The sequence below is a fragment of the Uloborus diversus genome, chromosome 9, assembly GCF_026930045.1.
Source record: "Uloborus diversus isolate 005 chromosome 9, Udiv.v.3.1, whole genome shotgun sequence".
NCBI classification, from domain to species: Eukaryota; Metazoa; Arthropoda; class Arachnida; order Araneae; family Uloboridae; genus Uloborus; species Uloborus diversus.
In genome coordinates, this window is record NC_072739.1 from 130636497 (window position 1) to 130659632 (window position 23136).

The following is a 23136-nucleotide window of genomic DNA, read 5'->3' on the forward strand; positions in this document are numbered from 1 at the left end:
CAAAAAATTAGTCGTAGTATAGGGGGTGAGCACCTCGAAGCGATTTTTCGAAAATTCAAATTTGTTCTTTTTTTATGATTTTATTTTTACCACCATTGGTGGATTTAATTCCTCTGCACCGAGCGAATTACCATAACATGGACGAGTAAATTACCAATTACCATGACTTGGACGAGAAAATTACCATAACATGGACGAGCAAATTAACATAGCATATTGGCGAGAAATTCATCATCCATTATTTGTAAATATACAGGCGACCGAATGACCTTTTAATTTTTTACTACGGGCAAAGTCGTGAGGGTACCGGGGTTTTAGTAACTAAACATATCAAAAAATACTGCTTTAAAAAATAAAGCTGATTCAGTAACCTAAACCGACCTTTTTCGGTCTATCAAAAATCCGTCAAGCATGCCATCTACAACAGAGAAAGGAGAGTTCTGTCAAACAGGGGAAAGATTTACAGGTTTAGGGTACAATGTGTTTTTGGGGACCCCTATGAAAAAAAACGGAACATGTAAAATAATTTTCACGTACGGTATACATTTTTGGATTCCCTTCGGGCAGGGGCGTGCACAGAAATTTTGGGACCCGTCACAAATGACTTTTTTGGGCCCTCCTCCCTATTGTTTACCTTTATATTTCACGCCTAGTTTTAAAAATATTGGGCCCCCTTCGGGGCCGGATCAACGAGTCCCTTCTCCCCCCCCCCCTGTGCACGCCCCTGCCTTCGGGGTTGTTTTTAGTGGGTGCCCTTCGCAATTGCGACGAGATAAATTCGTCGCTATCCCCAAATATTTTTGTTCAACTACAGCACAGCCTGTACGTACACAAATAAAGAAGGGAAAAAAAGCCGACAGGTTCTTGACAAGGCACGAATAACAACCGTTCGGTGTTTAAACAATTCAATTGCCGCAGTTATTTCTCCACATCAAATTCCTTTTCAAAGTTTTTTTCATTGTTGCTATGTTACTTTTTGTGTGTTTACGTTTTCAGGTACTTCTTTCCCCCATACATAAATATGGGAAAAGTAAAAACAGACAAACGTACTGTCTGACCACGGATTGTATGGAAAGACAAACATCCGTTTTACAGCCGGAAATGGACGAATCTATATTTTTTACCGATGTCAGCTTTTGCAGAAGCAGAGTCTCATTCAAATAAGCGGAATACACGCATCAGATTTTTACTTTTCCCCCTCATTCAGATAACTCCGTCTCATCTGGACGTTTGAAAATTCCATACAATTCGTGGTTGGACAGTATGAAAATCAAGTGGAAAATATTTTTACAATTGCTTATGCAGTTTGTAAGTGCTATAAATGCCTAAGATAATAGTGTTATTTCATAGTAAAATGTTTTTTGATAAGTAGTAAATACAAAGTGCAATAAAAAGTGTTTTACGCAAAGGCGTGGTCAGGGGCGCACCGAGCTAAAATTTTTGGGATGGGGGAGGGATTTTTAATTTACCGGATTAAACTCTGAATTTTACCAAATGATTAAATTCGGGCAAGCACAAACATTACATTTAATGAGATCAGGGCCGTCGGCAAGGGGGGGTGTGGGGGGGTGTAACACCCCTCCACTTTTTTGGAGAAAGGGGCCGCCGATTTTACGTTAATATTAATTTCTAATGTAAGGAATAAAACCGCAAATAAAAAAAATGCGGGGAATTCTTAAATGAAATTTAGAAGAAAATCGAAATATAATTAAAATTTTATCTAGCAGTATCAGTAAACCTGAAATCTAAAACATCCGGTACTTATCATCTATCGCGGCCCTAGTCACAAAAAAGAAAAAGAAAAAATAATCAATGGGGCGGCGAAAAACAGCTAAGAATCGTTGCGAAAAATGCGGAATATTAATCGCCAAGTGGAGCCGCGGGAACGATTACATACCGGTCGTCCGGTCGTCCCTTATTAGGAGAAAAAAGTACTGTGTAAACACGTGCGAGATCTTTAAAAGTTATTCCAACATTTTTAGTAAAATCTGTTAAGTGGAGTAGGCATGAATCAATTCTTTTTGCAGAAGTATTACATTAATCTGTTTCAAACTGCGGTAGGGTTCTTTGAAATTTAGAAGAAAAATAAAATAACTGAAACATAACTAGCAACATCAGTATACCTGAAATCTAAAACATCCGGTACTTTTCAGCTATTAAAAAACTATAAATGGGGCCGCAAAAAAAAAAAAAGGTAAGATTCGTTTCAGGCGACATTCGATGCGGAAAATACGAATATATCACTAAGTGGGACCGCGTAAACGGGATTTTACAAATCGATCATCCCGTGTTTGAAAAAAGAAGTACTGCATAAATACGCGCAACATTTTTAGATTTTCAGTATACTGCCATAGTGGTGCTCCAAGAAACTTTCCTCGGGAGAGAAGGGAAGATGGGGGGTCATATAATATGTTTCGAAATTAAAGGTCGGATAGTGCAATTTAAGGCACTTGCAGTGTGTTCATTCAAGTCATTTTGTTGCTATATGCGGGGGAGGGGGGCATGAACTCCCTAATCCATCCCTTGGCTACTCCACTGCACTGCCGCACGGACAGCGCGGCATAATAACAGCGTAGTCAAATGACGAAGACTTTTCCCTTGGTGGAAAACAGAAACAAGCGATACAACCGGATACAACTCTCGTTGTTTAGACTGTTTCGCAGAAAAAAGATGCTATTTTGTCTATTTTGTGTCGAAAATCGAAGGGACTAATTGCTTTATAGCCCGCGGATCTGTAGTTCTCGCCACGTCTGGTTGTCATTTGATAGTACATCGTACGGGACGGGGCTCTCAAGCAGTGCCTGCAGCCAGGGCTTGCTTGCAGCCCTGTGTCTCTGTGTGGTACCATCACGTGTTCTAATAGAATTCTGCCTGGTGTGTCCAGTTCGCATGAGGGGTTTTTGTTCCGAGTGTGACCTTGAGAGTCTTATTAGAGCAATGCTGAAAGAGAGAGAGGGGAGTTGATATTTTTCCGAGAAAACGTCTGATTCTATTTTCTTACTCGTCCGCTGTCAGTTGAGTGTTGACAGAAATTTTTCCTATTATTTATTAGAGCTCATGCTCAAAGCCAAAGACTACTGGAGGAGCTGCATAGAAAAGCTGCTTCATTCAGCAACATTAAAAGTGTAAGTAGTAATAAGTGTTTTGAACGAATTTAGTCCATAATGTAGTTGAAAGCGGAGCTCCGCTTTTTCCATTTCATTTCTTTAACTTTTATTATTTATATTTGCTCCTCATAAAAGCACTCTTACTCTCCCTCGGCCCCTTCCAACCTTCGCGTGTAACTGCACTTTTAACTTATTTTTTCTTTATTTTTTCAGTTAGAAAAAAAGAACAAAAAAACTTCTACAACTATAATCTATAATTGCCTTAACTCTGATTTTTCAACCATTAAATGGTTATCTTAATATATAAAAATCAATGTCCTGAGATAACATATATATATATATATATATATATATATACATATATATATATATATATCAACGCACAGCCGAAACCGCTGAAGCTTCAGACTTGAAATTTGACAGGCATGTCCGCATGATTACAAAAGTAACCACTAAGAAAGGATTTTTCGAATTCTCAATTAGTTCGGAAGAAATTAACCCCTTAATTTCTGCTAAATTAAAAACCTGTCATTGAAATTCAAATCCCTTACTTTCGAAGGCTTTCCTCCATTCAAATCATTATTCATTACTTCATCTCAACTTTTGGTCGATAGCGAACTATAAATTTGATATTGTTTTTGTTTCTCGCGTGATTCTTCGAGGCTTTTCTCAAGTCAAATCATAATGTTTCTGTCTTTTGCTTTTATTTTTTCAAAACTAGAAACGAAGTTTTTAAGAACATCATCACAGGCGGACTATCCTTTTGAATTTAGAAGAGTGCAGTTTCCTGTTAAAGTTTGCTTTGCAATAACCATTAATAAGTCACAAGGACAGACATTAAAAGTAGCAGGGATCGATTTAAGAGAAGACTTTTTTTCACGCGACCAATGTTATGTAGCTTGCTCCAAAGCCAGTTCATCAAGCAGTTTAATAATTTTAGCACCAGAAAAAAAAACTAAAAATGTTGTATACAAAGAAGTTTTAGCTTAAATATAGGTATAACAATAAAATGTGGATGACCTGTGTTTGCAAAGATAATCAATACTTTAAAAGGATCGTTAATAACAATTAAAGATCGGTTAAGGACAAGGGCATATATATATATAAGGAGTCCAGGGTCCCCGGGATCCTCCCCAAATTAGAAAAAGTTATAGGTAATAAGTAATTATTATAGGGGATTTTCGAAACTAGGTGCACCAAGCACTGTTAACCCCTGCTAATTCCATTACCCGAGCAATGCCGGGTACGGGAATGCTAGTCTTGTATATGAGGTCATTGTAATACCTTAATAGGCAAGATTTGTCTTACACAGTGGTGCCCACTGCGCCACTGAAGTTTTTAGAGGGGTATTTTAAGGGTTATGTTTCTTTTTGAGGAGGGCACCCGAGTTGGGGGGGTTTTGTGGTAATGGAGGAGGGGAGGATGTGCTCTTGCTCTTGGGGAGATGGACACCCCTGTTTTACAAGGGAAAATTTATTTCATTGAAGAGATTTGAATTTAATTTTAAATTACTAGGGGCCCCGCCCCCTGCTCGTTGACGCTCAACAACTTCCAAAGATTCTTGCGGAATTTTATTTGGATCGCGAAGATTTATGCCTTTTAGGAAAAATCAGATTAAAATAATTGCTACGATTAGAAAAAATGAAAATTCCGTTCCACCCCCTCCCCTAAAAAAATAGAATTTAAGTAACGAGTTCAATTTATTTCGAACAATGTTAAAATCCCGCTCCCTCACGAAGAAAAAAGTAACTTATGAAAATATATTTAGCAAAACTATTAATAAACTATTTAAAAAAAAACCTTTAAAACCGAAGTTTTTAGCGTATCGTATCACATAAATCGTTGAGGTGCTTGATATCAGATGTCTTAGATTTCTCATTGCAGGCTTAGACGTTATCATTTTTTCAGAATCCTTGCAAAAATGTAAATGGAGAGCACCCCGTACTTTTTTATATTAAAGTTGATTGTTTGGTCAATTTTTTTATTTCCATTGTTTTAAGCTAATTTATACTTAGCTGTAGCGCTGTGGGGCATCCTCTCCCTGTTGAATGTACTCTACATTTAAAAATTCTTTTTTACTTTTTAGTTCATTCTCGTATAAGAGCTTGTCAATTAGTTTTTTAAACTATTATTTTATTAATATTTTACTTAGCTATTTCTAAGAATCATTGCTTTAAATGAGCTAAAATTTTTGATATTTAAGCAGTGCCGACAGAAGCCATGCCAGCCTAGTCGAAAACAAAGGAGCCGGCCTTTGGAGGAGGGGAGGGGTTCGGAGTAACTGTAGTAGGTTTTATGGGGGGAGGGGCTGGCAAGGAGCCGTTGGCTCTTGGTGGTCCTGTATTTAAAGGCTGGAAGGTCTGATTTTTTAACCTATGGCCCTCTTGCAGGCAAGCCCGCGTCACCTCTCCAGACATTTCCTAGGGCAGTTTCTATACTGTTTAAAAACTAAAAACTCGTCATGCAACGGAAAATCCGGGGAGGGGGGGGGGGTGGCGCATAATGAAGCTCTTAGCTCTTTTCTTTTTTACATTTCTGGTGGAAAATGTAACACTTTTACGATCTAACTTTTCAATTAAAAAAAACATCATATGTAGAGAAAATTTCACGAGACAGTAATTTTCGATAGTAAATTCGAGATAGATAGTTCGAGCTCAGTTCGTCTCGGTGAAAAAAAGCTGCCCTATCCATTAGAATTCGATCACTTGTGACTGTTCCTGGCAGACATTTTGGCTGTTAGAGACTGTTCTGGCAGAAGTTTGCTCGGTATTGAAATAAGACAAAATGGGAAGATTGGGCGCCGACTATTGGGCGCCGGGAACTTTGGGCGCCGAGCACTTTGGACGCCGGGAACTTTGGGCGCCGAGCATTTTGGGCGCCGGGAACTTTGGGCGCCGAGCATTTTGGGCGCCGGGAACTTTGGGCGCCGAGCATATTGTGCCCAGTATTCCCGGGGCCTAAAATGCTCGGCGCCCAATGTTTCCGGCGTCCAAAATGCTCGGCGCCCAATGTTCCCGGCGGCGAATTTTGAAACGCTCTCAATGCTTACGTAACGGTAGCTACCGGTTAGTTAACCACGTGACAGCTAATGATCACGTGCTCCAATCAACTGCTTAGAACGGTAACCGGTTGATCATAGAACGCTGCGGTTAGTAACCGGTCGACCGGTGAGGTTCGTCGAACGCAAGGAATGCTTGCTTTCGCCGAGCTCAACTGGTAGCTACCGGTTAATCGATCACGTGACATCTAATAATCACGCAGCGGTTAGCAACTGGTTACTCAGTGGTGACCGGTTAGGATCGTCGAACAAAACCAATTACAGTACATTGGCGAAATGAGAAATAAAAACGAGCGCGTTCTAATAAACAGCATGGTGACCTGGATACATTAAAGCAACCCCGAGTAAAATGTAAACAGAGCCGTCCCTTTAAATTGTGAGGTAGAAATTGCAATGCGAAATATTGCTGTTTAAAGTTTTAGTTTCTTTTAATTTCACGATTTACTGTTTTTTGTGTTGTGAAATATTTCCGTTTTCATAGGGTTTCTTCTGAATCTTAATTTACGTCTGTATTGTTGTTATGTTTGGAACCCTTTCCCCCTACCAATCACTTCTGAAGTGCTCCAAATTCAGAGTTAATTACAATACAATATGAATAAGCAACCCCTTCTGCAAGTTTTCCGGATTTTTCGCATGCCATGAATGTAAGGGAAAAAAACGGAAACGAACAAGTTCAAAGGGTGCAAGAATGCACTAGCCAAGGGCACTCACTTTGGCTCCCCTCCCCCCTCTAACTTAACTATCACAGGTGCTATGAATTCAAAGTCAATTATACAGTATTTGCTGTAAATTTTTTTCTAGGGAACATTTTAATATAATTAAGGTTTTGGTGCAATCTGCAAATTGTTATCAATTATCAGTTCATTCTGGCAAAATTAACAAGGCCAAAAAAAAAAAATTTTTTTTTTAGAGCTCTGAATATATTATTATCATTAGCATACAAATGAACTCACACCTATTATAGACTATAATGATTTAGTACAGTTAAGGAGTGACACAAGCTCGGAGCATAAAACAATCAAAATGGAAAAGCTTACAGTTCCTGGGGCCAATGACTACTGATTGCGAGTAGTTGGTGGTAGCCAAACGTGTCATTTTAATTTTTTCTAGGAAATGGGGGGGGGGGGAGTGTGCAAAGGCTGACACTGGTCGCTCAAATTCTCAAGAGCCCTACAGAGCATAGGAGCAGTGACTCAACATCTTCCCACTCATCCTTTCCCCTTTTTATTTTCTTTTTATAAAACTAAAAACTGAGACAAATGAAGGTGAAATTAAATTAAATGAAAAGGATTATATTCTTTCCTGAGATAAAATGTATTTCTTAGATCATTAAATGGTAGTATTTTTTACAGATTTTCTCACGACATTTTTATTGTTAAAAAACTTTATGAAATAACCAAAACCTTCAACATATTGTTCAGAGAAAACCAATAAATTAAAACATCAACAACATAAGTGAAGCGCACTCAGATTGTATTTCAGTTACCATTCTCAAGAATATAAAAAAAAATCAACAGTCAAAGAAACTCATTTTGAAACAGCATGTATTATCTACCATGTTAAAATCTGTTCTGCGTCTCTTTTAATGTGAGTTTATTGCGAATGTTTACAGCAAGCAGAATTTTCCAAACATAACAACAATACAGACGTATAAATTAAGATTCAGAAGAAACATTACGAAAACGGAAATATTTCACAACACAAAAAACAGTAAATCGTGAAATTAAAACGAACTAAAACTTTAAACAGCAATATTTCGCATTGCAATTTCTACCTCACAATTTAAAGGGGCGGCTCTGTTTACATTTTACTCGGGGTTGCTTTAATGTATCCAGGTCACCATGCTGTTTATTAGAACGCGCTCGTTTTTATTTCTCATTTCGCCAATGTACTGTAATTGGTTTTGTTCGGCGAACCTAACCGGTCGACCACTGAGTAACCGGTTGCTAACCGCTGCGTTCTATCATCAACCGGTTACCGTATTAATATGAAGCACGTGATCATTAGATGTCACGTGATCGATTAACTGGTAGCTACCAGTTGAGCTCGGCGAACGCAAGCATTCCTTGCGTTCGACGAACCTCACCGGTCGGCCGGTAATTAACCCCAGCGTTCTATGATCAACCGGTTACCATTCTAAGCAGTTGATTGGAGCACGTGATCATTAGCTGTCACGTGGTTAACTAACCGGTAGCTACCGTAACGTAAGCATTGAGAGCGTTTCAAAATTCGCCGCCGGGAACATTGGGCGCCGAGCATTTTGGACGCCGGAAACATTGGGCGCCGAGCATTTTAGGTCCCGGGAATACTGGGCACAATATGCTCGGCGCCCAAAGTTCCCGGCGACCAAAATGCTCGGCACCCAAAGTTCCCGGCGCCCAAAATGCTCGGCGCCAAAGTGCTCGGCGCCCAAAGTTCCCGGCGCCCAATATGCGGCGCCTAATCTGCGGCGCCCAATCTTCCTAGACCGGAAATAAGATGTAATTAATGGATTGGGGCGACTCCAGGGTCGTGCAGTCTGGGCAGCCGCACAGGACCCCGCCAATAGTGGATTCCGCGCTGACTTACAGTAAATATCTTAGAATAAGAAATCTACAGTTTTTGAAAAAACAAAAACTGAAACAAGTTTCTTACAAGTTTAGAAAAACTTGGTAAAACGATTAGAGACTGGAAAGTGCTTTAAATAAATTTATTTATACGAGAGTCCTTGAAAATTATTAAATTACTGTTCAACCACGGATTGCATGGAATTTTCAAACGTCCAGATAAGACGAATCTATGTGAATAAGGAGGAAAAGTAAAAATTTGATGCGCGTATTCCGCCCATTTGAATGAGACTCTGCTTCTGCAAAAGCTGACAACCGTAAAAAATAATAGATTTGTCCATTACCGGCTGTAAAACGGATGTTTGAATTTCCATACAATCCGTGGTCAGACAGTAGTCTTTGAGTGTTCAGTAAAACCTGTAAAGTTGACCACTTTTGTAAGTTGACCACCTGCCTATGTTGACTGCTTTTGTCGGAAACGGAATTGGACTTATAATGAATAATATATATGAATGGGTATAATGAGGGAAAACCTCTGTAACTTGACCACCTCTCTATCTTGACCACCTGTCTATCTTGACCACTAATGTACACCAAATTTGGTTTGGAGTATTGTAAAAAACCCTTTGTAAGCTGACCACTTGATTTATTTTTTTAAACAAGCAAATTATTTTATTATTATTATTTTTTAAAGCTTTCCAAGAATAATTTTGATGCTTTAGACCAGCATTTTACCAACTAAATAAAACAGCAGATAAAGCTTATGCTGCTCTTTATTCTCCGAACTTGTTTTTCTTTTTTTGTTCTATTTGAGATTGCCTTTGTACTCTCTGTCCAATGAAAACAGAAAACAGGTGTCTGTAAAAAAAGTACAAAGTATTTTCTTCCAGTTGCAATATTTTGTGGCAACACTGGAATTGTGCTAAAAAGAAAACTTACTTATTCCTGGCGCAAGGGATTAAGAGATAGGACATTTTCATTTTCAACTGCATTTTATGAACTAGGAGAGCATAGCTTGTTGCTCTTTGTAAAAGTTTTACATAAAATGGCTTCAAAAAGAAAGTTAGTTGAACTTGAGATTGATAACAAGTATGAAATATTAAAATTAATTGAAAAGGTAGAAAGTCGGAGAAAATTAGCTGACACTTACAGATTTTCTAAAACTACAGTGTCTAATTTATTAAAAAACGAGGGAAAAAAACAAAAATATTTGAATAACATTTTAAATAATCGTTTCAAAGTAATGGTAAACAATAAAAGTGAGTTGAACAGAAAGAGTAAGTGCCAATTATTCCAGAAATGAATACATGGTCCATGGTGCAAGAAATGACAAAAAAAAAAAAAAATCATTACCACCCTTTATAAGTTGACCATCAAAGTACTGCACCGCAAGTGGTCAACTTACACAGGTTTCACTGTACTTGAAAAGTTCTTCAATTTTATTTCTTATCTAGTGTATAAACTTTAAATTACTTGAATGTCAAGGATTTACTCTCTTGTTACCTATTTTGCAAATCTCCACACCATTTCTTTTAAGAGTTTTATTATTTTTTACTACTTATTTTGTTTGTCGTTTGGTTAAGGGGGATGATCAAAAATTAACTCTACCAAAGGCCGATGTGAGCAAGTGACGATACGTTGTCCATTTTTGTCTCTCTCGATCAGTGTCGACGATTTGCCGAACCAAAAAAAAATTATTTTGCATTTTCTTAATTTGCAAAAAAAGCGTGAAACTTGTAAAAAGTTATGGTTTGCCTATTTTTTATTGATATTTTTCTAGTTCGAATTATGCTGGATAAGGCCTCAAAACGCAGGATTTTACATCTATTTTTCCAAATTTTTTCACGAGGGAGAAACCCCCGGACCCCCTCAAACTGAGTATGCTATATCGCATTTAAGATCGTCCTCTTCTCAAACCCTCTCCTGATACTCCTCTCCCTCCAAGTTCAATCGTACAAAAAATGTGTATGTATGTGGGGGGTTGTATCGAGAAAAAAATGCTTTGTTAATCTTAATTAAGTAATATTAAGATTAAATTCTTATAAGTACAGATTTGTTTTATTTATAAATTGATAGGGGGCATTAATAATAGGATCTACGTTTTGAAAACATTTTTAATCTGCATTTCCTCTAAAGCTTTTCATTGTCAATGTTGATTAGTCTAGGATATACTCAGGACAAAACGCCAAAGGGTAAGATTTCAACAAACTAATTTTTGAACTTCTTGCATTTATGTGGTATTTGTACAAACAGTTCTTCATTTCAGTTGAAATTTTTTTACATATACTTGAAAACAGTAGAGCTGTTTGGGGCCGCCCAGCTAATCAGTTTAAATTTTTCCAGGAGTTGGGGACAAAATGTGTATACTCAACGCAAATTTTATGGGAAAACAACGAAAACCACACCCACTTATATGTAAAAACATTAATTTTTCAATACCTGGAGGAAGGGGGGAGGCAATAGACCTCTTTAAATGATCGACGAGGGCCGCCAATTGTCAATACACACCCCCCCCCCCAGATATTTTAGTTAGCGACGGCCCTGAATGAGATACATTAGGTATTTTTAACATTGACATAAAAATCAAACCCTGTGGCACGATAGCCGGTGAGTGTCAAGGCCTACTGTGCCCAACTCAGTTTTCTTGACCAGGGGCTCTGGACTGCAAGGCACATGTTCCGGTTAAGTGGTCAACCTAACGCGGAACTCCCAGTGTTTGGTTCCCAAGTTCGCTTGGTGCTCATTAACATTGACAAACTGTCTTTTAATTTGCCGAATCGCCAGAAAATCAGCCGAATAAAGAAAATTTTGGGAGGTCATAGTGACCTACCGTGACCCAAGCATGAACTAAGCTCCCTTCGAGGCACTCCTGGGCGCGATCAGGAACCCTAGGTTTTAAGCCATATTTCTCCTAGTACGGTCTTTAACTCTTAACAGGGGAGGTGCGGTCTCACAAACCGCTCAAAAGTTCATCCGATCACCCCTATTTCAGTTTCAGTCCGATTGAATGGTTTTTCCCAATAGCTTTTTGTTTTGTGTCCATGAACACCCTCCTTGCTTATCAGTATATTTAGGCAAGTGCATCTGGTTTTAATTTCATTGCATTTTTAGAAGCGGTCTGTGAGACTGCACCTGCCCTTCAGTGTTACAATTTTCGTCAGTAGTAGACATGGCTCTGAACATTAGAAACCGCGGAAATAGGTTCATTTAATTTTATCCGCGTTATGTGGAAAAGATGCGAAATGTTCTAGATGAGGTTGGGAATTGTTTGAAATGTTCACAAACGTTACACAATGATGTTCTAGGGACAATGAAGACTGACTTATTTCTCTAAATACGACGCGAAATACATAGTAGTTAAAGGGCTGTCAACATTTTCCCGTAACTCGATATAATCAATTTTCTGGTACTAAAATGTTCTGTAAATATATAACAACTAAAATGAAATCATTAATATATAATAGATTAATTTTTATTATAAACAGTGAGTTATTTACTGCAGCATATGACTGTCGAAAAATCTGAAGACTCTAGCAAAATTTCCTCGGAAAATTTATTTTTCGATTCAAGGTTAAAAAATATTTTTCCCCGTGGTAATAAAAGTTGAAGGAAAATCTGAGGGAAATAACAGGACTGTATCTTAATTACACGATTTTTAAGAATTTTTTGAATACAGCGGTCTCTGAGACCGCACGTCCCCTGTTACGTCCTACTTTTTCACCTCCCCTGTTACGGGTTAAAAGGAATCTGATGCCCCATGCTCCCCATCCCCCCCCCCTTCCCCGAGAGGGTGTATTCTGTCTGAGCTAGTACTTCCACGCATACGTATAACATGACTCAGTTAATAATATTATGAATTCTGGTTTAAATGAAAAAAAAAAAACGTAAATAAATCACCAATTCTAAGAAAAATCGATAATTCGTACGTGAAATTTTCTTGACAAAATGTGTTTGATTTACTTTTTTTTCATTTTAAACATCTTTTAACGCAAAGCATTTTTGATAATTTTTCATGCAACACTATGAGGTGATACAATCAATAGTTGACACTGCACTAGTGCTTGATACTTCTGAAGAAAAAGCGAATAGGTAAGCAATTCAAATTTAAACATCATTTTGTTTTTATTTAAAAGGCATAAAACAAAGAACTAAATGCCTTGTTACTCAAAACTATAAAATGGAATTAAAAATTGCAATGCATCATACCTTTCAGTTTATTATTTGTTTGTAAGTGTCACCACAGCGCGTGCAAGTGGTTTTACCTTAAGTTGTTTCACATGGCAGGGAAAGAAACGGGAGCCGACTCCTACCGTTAGTTTCAATTTCATGTGATTCATACTACATTTACCGCTGAAAATAAGTTCTGCAGATAAAAGGGCACCCATATTTGTTTTATCTGAAATAAAACCCTGGTATAAAAAAGTACAAGTGTTTTTTTTTTTTTTTTTTTCGTTTTGTTAGCAGTATTTTTGCAACGCAGAATCTTTTTGTACTCTTAATTGGATTAAAAGCTTTCAGATTCTGAGTTCTCAACATTAATCCTTGAAAGCGTATAAATATTTCAAAGATTTTTTTTATGGAGTAATTTTGTTATGAATTGAATAACCAGCACTTTCGTCAATTGGGAGGAAACTCAAGGAGCCTTTGGGGGGAGGGTGGACACTCCAAGGAGGAGGAGTCTTTACGGATGTGTATGATTTACTGTCGGTAAAATTTCTAAACCTTTGGTCGTGAGAAAAAAAAGAAAGGATAATTTGAAAAATCATTTTTTCACCAGAAAATTTTCTTCATGCAAAATTTCCCGCTAAGCATATGCATTAGTATAGCATTTTATTTTAAATTTTATTTTATTTTCTTACATTCTTTTGAGTCTTTTAGCCTTTGTTTGGGAATATTGTCAGTTTTTAAGTTTATAACGAGCTTAAACTAAGCATAAAACTTCAACTACATTAAAATACCTTGATAGATAGTAAAGGCATTTTTGTAAACAAGGGCATGCCAACGGAGGGTCACTAAAACCACCCCAAAAAAAACTTCTGTTTTTAAAATCATTATGTAAAATTTTGAGTGTTTGAGAAATTGGGAAATTTTCTCCTCCCGAAAACTTTAAGTTCGTGATGCTCTATTTGTAAAAAACTACGCTATTAAACATAATTTGTTGATATGTACAGGGCCCGATAAAAAACATTGAAAGGCCTTAGATCAAACACTTTTTCGGCGACAAGGGGGGGGGGCGAGAGCTCTGTTGTGAAATTTCACAATTTTAGTCATTAGCGAAAACAGTTTAAGAAATTTAGTGCACAGCCTAGCAGGGCTATTCAGTAATCAGACCCTAGATATGTATTAAATCTACATTCATTAAACTAGGGGTTCTCAACCTTTCAGTCTCTGTTTCCCCTTTGAACACTGACATGAGCCCCCCCCCCCCCTCCAATACGAGGTTAATACAAGCAGTACAATTGGAAACTGGAGCTGCTTATGATAGCTGAAACTAGTTAATAAATAAAAATCTAGATATATTCACACACAAAATTCAACATTACTAGACAAAGTCTTACTTTGAACGTATTTTTCAAGAACATACGAAGCCAAAGAACGAATAAAATAAATACAATTTTATGAGGTAATTCAGAATCTAAGTGAAGTTGGTGTGCACCCCCCCCCCTTCCATTAGTAGGCTTGCCAGACGTCCCAGTTTGATCAGGACAGTCCCGGATTTCAGACAAAACTCCGGTGCCCCAGCCGGTTTACTAAAAGTTCCGGGAAATGATAAATCTGATAAAATATGACCAAAAAAGTCAAAAAATAAGAAATTGAAGCATTAATTAGGATAGTTAATTTGCCATTTGCAATATTAACATAATTTTTTTTATTGGATTAGCTTGTGAAGATTTTTACGACAAGATTAAAAACGTTCTAAAAGTTCTGACCAATTGAAATTACATGAAAATATATTTCAAATTTTTATTCCTCATTCAAATAGTTTCTACTTACTTAAGTAAGAAATAAAATGTTTAAATTTATTTGCTTGTTTCATGGGTTTTGGTTCATCTCTGATTTTTATTTCTAGTTAGCAACCATTTATTCATAGCCTTGCGAAGAAACTACTAACTAAAATAATAATCAAAAAACCAACCAAGAAAGTGCACCCTTCTAAATACTTACGACACGGGGGAGGGGGGACCACTTCTGATGTCCCGGTTGAACATTTCAAAAATCTGGCAAGCCTACCCATTAGTTACTTTCACTACATTAATGAGAACGCTGACACTCATTTTAAAAATTCATATGTGACACAAAATTGATTAAATAATTGTTTCTTTCATTTTTATTTTATCTGATATACCCAATCGCCCTCCCCCCCCCACTTTAAAATTATTCTGCGTCCCCCAGGATGGAAACCACTGGATTAAACAAAACCGATGTAAACAGCAAAAAAGTGCAAGTACCTAATCTAAAAAATTGATAAATTGAACAAGAAAGTTCATTTTTGCACAAAATGAGTTCAACACTTACTTTCTTCCACGCGCTGGGACGCAACGCAAGCCGAGAAAAAAACCCATAAGAAATAATTCCACATGTCTTTGATTGCCCGTCTGTCACAGACTGAAGGGAAGGAAGCTCGTGCACATCGAACGATTTGAATACTGAAAGATAAACAGTCCCGATCTCCCCCCCCCCCCCCGACTCTCTCCCGCCGAGAGTGAAAGAGCGGGAAAAACAATCGCTCTTCATCGTAGCTGTTCGCTTCTTCCCGCTTGGGTTGGGTTGGGTCAAGATTCCAGCCAATTTGAGCTTGAATTCACCAATTAGAATCGCCAAGTCTTGTTTTATTTGCTTTTTTCCCCTTGATAGCAGCAGGTTGCTTTGATCTCAACCGAGACGTTGACTGCACTGATAGGTGATCGGCCAGATCCATCATTTAGGGGGGAGGAGGGATACAAGTGCAAGGAGAGGATCATGGGTGGTGACCCCCCCATGATCCTCTCCATGATGGGGGTCAGTGGGGTCAATTTTTCCCTTCCCTGATTTGGAAAATTAATGCTTAACTATACAAGCTTGTGCGGTTTTTGTCGTTTTCAGATAAAATTTGCATTCAGTATACATCCTTTGCTAGCCACCCACCTGGGAAAAATAAAAATGACGGACCATTTTTAATTTTAATCAAGCAATAAAAACGGATATTGTTTTATTGGTTTGATGATTTTTTACCTCCTTCTTGTTCCAAAATTTTTGTCATGAAAAAAAAAGAAGAAAAATCCACGCATGGTAAACATAACATTTTTATCAAAGACAAAGTTCAGTTACTAATGTTTCTCTGTGCATTAAAGGGAAGGCATGTAGTTTCTCTCAATCCTCACCATACAACAAAAATGTTCATTCGTTCTCTCCCCCCCCCCTCCCTTTGATCAGGCGCCCTGAGTGCAATAACTTACAGTAAATACGCCGCATCGATATAATTGCCGCACCCTGAAAAGAGTAAGTGTCTGTCAAAACATTTTTAAATGATCAAAAATGCCGCATTGCCATAAACGCAGCTCATAAAAATGATGAGCAACTCCTCGATGTTGATGATATAACAAAGTAAAAAATACCCATTAAAAAGAAGAAAAAAAATACAGGACATATTTGATTGTAACTCTATCCCCCAACTTTTAAAAATGTGCTGAAATAACAAACGGAATCTTGCATTTCAATTGATTTCCGATTTTTCTCCAAAAATTGGGAACGTTTGCCCATTTAGGTCTTACCGCGTTTTTCATTTTTTTATTTTTTTCAAATACACTCTTTGCAAGGAAAGAAGAAGAAATTTTATAATCATGTTTACGATTTAGAAAGAACAATAATCAACAATATTTATGTATGAAAAATGTTTCCGCGATTATTTTTGAAGTGGTCCGTTTTTGCGAATTTCGGTTATCTGTCGCTTTTATTTTGTACTAACATCAATAAAATATATACAGAGTACAGGTTTTTCATTTTTTGCTTCCTTACGTTCCTTTTAAGGTTTTAAATTGTCTTTCTGTTTAAATAGAGCTCCATTTCACTTGTAATCAACTATAGAAAAAATTGGCGAATCGGAAATTCGGCTTTTCCCGCACTTTTTGAACAGTCGGCCGTTTACTTTAATTAAAGCTTCTAATTGACGGATGAATAATATATAATTGCATCAGAATGTGCCAGTACTGTCTGACCACGAATTGTATGGAAAGACAAACATCCGTTTTACAGCCAGAAATGGACAAATCTATTATTTTTTAGAGATGCCAGCTTTTGCAGAAGCAGAGTCTCATTCAAATGAGCGGAATACCGGCATCAAATTTTTACTCCCCCCCCCCCCCTCTCATTCAGGTTGATTCGGCTTATCTGGACGTTTGAAAATTCCATGCAATCCGTGGTTGGACAGTATCTATTTCTTTATTGTTTCGTTAAAACAGTAGGACTGAAGTCGGGGCAATAAAAAGAAAAGTCGATAATAAATGCCGCAACGAAAAAAGAGTCACTTACGAAAATTTAACTTTTAAACACGTAAACGCCGAGGCCGGAGTTCCCTCCAGAAATTACTGTAGTCAGTCAATGAAAAGCTCAGGATCCGCTTGTTTCTTTTACTTTTCAAAATTGAAACATGCAGAAAATTATCGGTGCGGCATTGTAAAAATAAGAGTCATTGCACATTAGAAGTGCTATACTAAAGAAAGAAAAAGTAGGGGAAAAAAGAAAAAAGTAGGAAAATAAGGAGAGAGCTCTAAAATGTGTAGGAAAAATAGGAACTCTTCGGGGTCTGCTCTTCACATGTCCCTCTTCTTTCTATCACGACGGCATCAAAAACTTGGCAATTTTATAGAAAAATGAGTATCAGAGGAAGGATACTATGTAGAATAAAGATAGCAGCTGGTATAAAAACTTTTTGATTGATGCAAACAATTTTTTAAAAGAAATTCCGGTTTATATTTGATTAACCCTCGTATATCGCAGTTTTTCCAATGCTGTATTTCTAATAGATTTTGTGTAGGTAGTGTAAAAAATAAAAAGTTTTAAGCTGGGCCGGTGAAATATTTTTTCCAGGCGAAAATTTCACTCTTGGGGGGAGGGAGAAACTCCCGAACCCCCTATTTCTGAGTGAATTTTACACTTACGATTAGGTTCATATAGCTAATACTTCGATCTAGTAATGACACCAAAGCATATAGATAAAGGAGAAGAAGTTCCACTTCGAGACCAGTTTGTAAGCTCCGCAGAGAAAATAAAATACTAACGAAAACATGTTTTGGGACAAAAGCCGACATTTAGGAACAAATTCGTCGCCAACGGTGAACTGACTTGGCGGAGGGTTGCCATTCCCTCGCGAGAGTCGGGGAGACACACCCCCCATGGAGATTCTAAAGCCTTTTGTATCTGAAGATTTGAAGAGTTCCAGATGTTCAATCGTTCTTCTCTTTTAACTAATGTACTCATTTGCTACTGTTGAAAAACCGCAACTGATACCGCGATTTTTCTCTTTAAGTGGGCCTGGAAGAAGTGTCATCGCGCCGTTCGACCCCTGAGCGTTGTGCGAACTGATGCATCTACTAATCAGCATGAATTCGCCCTAAATTTCCCCGAAGAAACATTATTATTTATTTCCACTTTTGCTGATTTATATCATTGAGGTTGTAAAAACAAAATAACCTTTTTGGTCTGCTACGGGAGTTGTTTTAGGGGAGTATTCTTCTTTTTTTTAATTTAAAGAAATGGTTTAAACGAAGAAATAAATTTAAAAGTAGTTAATATTTTTTTTTGCTTAATTTTACCCCTTTGACAGGAACACCAAGTGTCCCAGCATCTACTTTACAGCACAAAAAAAATGTTGTATTTTCGGTGCCCAGAGTTTGAGGACTGATTTTAGATAAATTTGGGGCTCTGAATCAAAATATGAAATTAGTTTTTCTCTAGCAGCTCTAGTTTTCAGATAATTTCAGCTGCTTTACCCAAATTATGCAGTTTTAACTCCATTTTATGCATTTCTAAATCAAAGTGTAGGCTTCTGAAACAAGGACTGCCTCCAGCATATTTGCTCTGCTAGTTGCAGTCTAGTTACATTCAGAAAAACTCACTACATGGAGTAAATATCTAGCAAGTTTAGTAACAAGGCTTCAACGAATTGCGGTCAACTTGTAAGTTCTTGCAATGCATATATTCGCTTTGCGTGATGTGTGACGAATTGGATCTTTGTATGTAATATTTTCAGGGCCCGACTAATGTAGACCATAAACAAACTTTTTTGGGGGTCCTCTACAGTCAAACCTTATAAACAAAAGCATTAATAAAGAATCAGGGGTGGTAGTTTCAGGGGTGTTCACATGGGCGGATTTATGGGGGGTCAGAGGGGGGCAATCCTCCCCCCCCCCCCAATTTTGGGAGGAGTTTATATAGTAACAACTTATCTTCCAAAATCTTATAACAAAAAAAAAACCCATGATTTTTTCTTTTTTGAATAAGAAATTAAAGTTTATTTTTTCTTTTAAACTTAAAATAGCCGTTTCTTACAAAGTTTGAACAATACTGTACTAGTGTATAATCTACTACTCAATTTCAGAGACTGGAAAGTGCAAATTATTGATAGGTTCTAAAATCCCTGAAAAGAATTGGCGCAGTATAGCCTACAAGGGCTCTTGAACCAAAAACCCAATCTAACCAACCAAACCTTGAAAATAATTAGACAAGTCTTTGAAACTCCTAAGCAAAGTGTGCTTCAATTTTATTTCTTATCAAGTGTATAAATTAAGAATTGTTCAAATGGGTAGTATGTTACTCTCTTAATACCTATTCTCTAAATCTGTGCACCATTTCTTTTAAAGTATTAACTTGCATCACAAAGCACTTTTAAAGCGTAAAACTTTAAAAAAAAAATATTTGCCTATTATTTCCAATTAACCCTTATAAGACTTCAAAATGCAGAATTTTATATCGATTTTAGATAGTTTCCTCCGGGGGAGTAACCCCCGGGTCCCCTAAAACTGGAGATATTCTATATCCCACTTAAAAGGGAGCACTGCGTTACTCTTTTCATACCAGCCCCCTCTCTTTTAAGGTCAATTTAAAAATGACAGCATGATTACACACAGTAATGAAAACGACACATAAAACAGTAAAGAATGGCCTTACGCATCACAGAAAACAGACAAAAACATGGGAGGGGGGAGGGCAATTAAAAATGTTTCTCCAAAAAAAAAAAAAAAAAAAAATCCTGCCCCCCCAGGAACTCAATCCTAAATCCGCCTATGGGTGTTCAGGTGTTAAATCACTTATTCAAAGCAACCCACACTTGTACACATGAAAAACTGTAGATAAATTCAGGAGAGTACCTTAATTTTCTTAAATAGAAACTACAGCAATTTTAGTATTTTTGGGGCTCTTAAAAATTGGGGACCCATGGCCAACAGCCTAATTGGTCTGGTTGGTAATTGAGCTCTGATTCTTTTGTATAATACACTATGAATAAAACTTCGAATCAAGATATTTTAGTATTTTAACCATGGAATATTTTCTTGTTCATTTCTGCTGTTTTTTTCATTTTGCAATTCCATCGTCGTAGAATGAAACAATATGGTTGACTGCCCCACGGTCTATCTGTTTTAGGAATTGCGCAGAAAGTGTTAGATATCGTAAAAGTAGCCTAAACCATAAATTGAACAAACAATATGAATCGAATTTTATTTTGGCGTCTAGGTCCTTAGTATCTGCAAATATACCTTAACCGTGCAACCTCTCTGAGCAGCCACCCCTTCGTTCCGCAAAATTTCGGCCGTTCAAAATGGGTGGCCGCTTTAAAGGGTTTTTCGTTACAGTTGCAATGTTATTCTATATTACGCAATATAAGTTAGTCTAATACATAGAATGAAATTTGAGACTGTTCTAAAATGGAAATAGTATATTATTTAATTATTGTTTACATTTTTTCGAAGAAAGGATACAATTTGGGACTTGAGTTTTCAATCTTCTCCTACAATTGTTCACAAAATCGAATTCAAAATGTTGCTTGTTGCAATTCAAATGTTTTTCAGTTCAAAATGACAAAAAAAAAAAAATGCTCTAACCAATTTATTTGTTATTGCATCTGAGCAGATTTCTAGTGAAATATAGTGTTGTAATTAAGTTGTTGACCTGACAACAATAAGAAATGTAATGATATGGAAGCAAACTAATGAACTAATCATGTAAATATTCTTATTTTATGTAATCAAGTGTTTCAGTGTATTATGAATTTTATTGACTCAAATTTTTAATGCAATCTTTATTTTTGATGCAAACAATACAATTGGGAAAATGAGCATACATACCAAACTGATTGAAGTCAAGATAAATTTAATATAAAAGGAAATAACTAATGAAATTGCCTATTGATCATTAGAATATTAGCTCTATATAGGCTGTAGTACACATTACGTAGCATAAAAAAACATTGTATTATGAAAAACATTGAATGATTTCACCAGAAATGAATTGCATTTGTGGGATCAAAGCTATTTTTTAAATTAGACATCTTTCATTACTTTTCATCATTGAAAGACTATCGCTCATTATCATGTTACCGACCTTTGTAAAAATTATTATTATTATTTTTATTTTATTTTATTTTATTTTTTTATTTTTTTTTTTTTTTTTGCACAATCTAAAACATTTTCACTTTTATTAGAACCTGTTGAATTTGTCAAAGTGAAGTTTCAGTACGAGTTCTCTCGAGTACATTTCTGGACGAAAATAGTTTTAAACATGAGTTCTTAATTGTTTCCATCCAGGTATAACTATTTTGAATAGTTTCATACGGCGAAATGGATCAAGCTTATTCTCTTCCTACTTAATCATGGAAAATTATCGAACTTTATCGAATATCGGAGCAACTTGCACGCTTAATAAGGGGACCCACTAATGATTTTTGGAAAACTGCTGAATGATCCTAGTCGTTGATACTTTTTAGGAAACTCTGTAAAGATACATTTACCGGGCTTTCCCCCTTCCCCATCTCTCTTATTAGTTCTGTCTTCTCTTCCTTTCCTCCGAAAACACCAATCACTACCCCATCACCCCCAGAGGCACGGAAGAAAAAGCTATGTCCGTAAGGTTAGTTCCCCCCCCCCCCCCCGGAGATCATCAGTGAAATTGTTAATGAGGTCTAAGGATATCAATGGTGCAATACTATACTGCCGTGTGCAGGTGAAAAGCAGTAACTACAAATTTTTCATTTTTGATTTTTTTGCATTTTTGTCATCTATTGTGCGTTATCTTTACTGTACAAGTTCGCTTATTTGGTTTCCGCTGAAATAACGCGCGAAAAAGACGTCTAATTCCAACACTTTCCTATTGTTAGCATTAAATCCAAAACGCGTTTCTTCAAATATCTTGAAAAATCGTTTCTGCAGTTACTGCTGTTTACCTGCACAGGGCAGTATAATAAGGTTTAAGGCGAGCTGAACGATGGTTTTTCTTGATCGTAGGAGGTCTGTGATGAATTTCCCTACTGAATGGAAAACTGGTAGTCGGCCCCGCTTAAACGAATACCGTGAGTTCCAAGAAATATTATTCGATTCAGCGGGGAAATTTTATTTATTTTTCCTGATTGACAACGTTTGTCTTAAAACGTTATAATAAATCAATATCTAAGTAATAGAAGAAACATGTTTTTTATTAAAAAGCGTTTTAAATAAGCTAAGTAAATAAAAGTACGTATGAAAATTATATGTCACTTACAACTATGGGTAGTGAATCTTTGTTTCGACACCTTTTTTCACTTAATATTTTTTGGAGACAGTCCATAATAGTGAATTCCTTGCTCAAGGTATTTTGGGAGCACCTTTCTAACTTCAATTACCGTGTTTTACGCAATTAATATCTATCAATTTCTTATCTTCTGCAATGTTTATATTTCGTTGTGTTTTTTAATTTAATTATCAACTGTCTGTTGGTAATGGCAACGATAAAAGAAAATAAATAGAATAGTGGATATGCTTTGATGGATTATGAATGTTTTTCCCCCGCCGGTTGTTTGCCGAAAAATACAATTTTTAATTTTTGCTTCAGTAATTGCTCTTAATTAATTTTTTATGTATTCAAAAATTTTCTCAGCTAAAACATATGCGAAAGCTGATCACTATTATTCGATTAACCGGGGAAATTGTTCGATTAAGCGGGATCCCTAACATTGCGAAATGTCTAACATTGGGAAATATTCGGTTCCTGGAGATTTTATTCGTATAAGCGGGGTTTTCGTTTATCCGTTACAAGATAAGGCGGGGCTGACAACATTGTGTTTCCATTACGATCCAAGTGCGCAGAACAAAAATTGACTTATTTTGTAAACAAACAAATAACAGAATTTTTTAAAAAAATACCAAGAACTTTTCATAATGAACTCAAAAAGTACAAAATAATTTTTCTGGGTCACAAA

General features: G+C 36.7%; 1 protein-coding gene across 1 annotated transcript in view; it reads right to left on the minus strand.

Annotated features, from left to right (window-relative positions):
* The window catches only part of LOC129230616 (alkaline phosphatase-like), a 74405-nt gene extending 59106 nt beyond the window's left edge, over positions 1-15299 (minus strand). Inside the window, exon 1 of the mRNA XM_054865031.1 lies at positions 15228-15299. Within this exon, the coding sequence (XP_054721006.1) occupies positions 15228-15291 (64 nt within the window). The 5' untranslated portion in view covers positions 15292-15299. The remainder of the gene's footprint in view (positions 1-15227) is intronic.
* Between the last annotated feature and the right edge of the window lie 7837 nt (positions 15300-23136).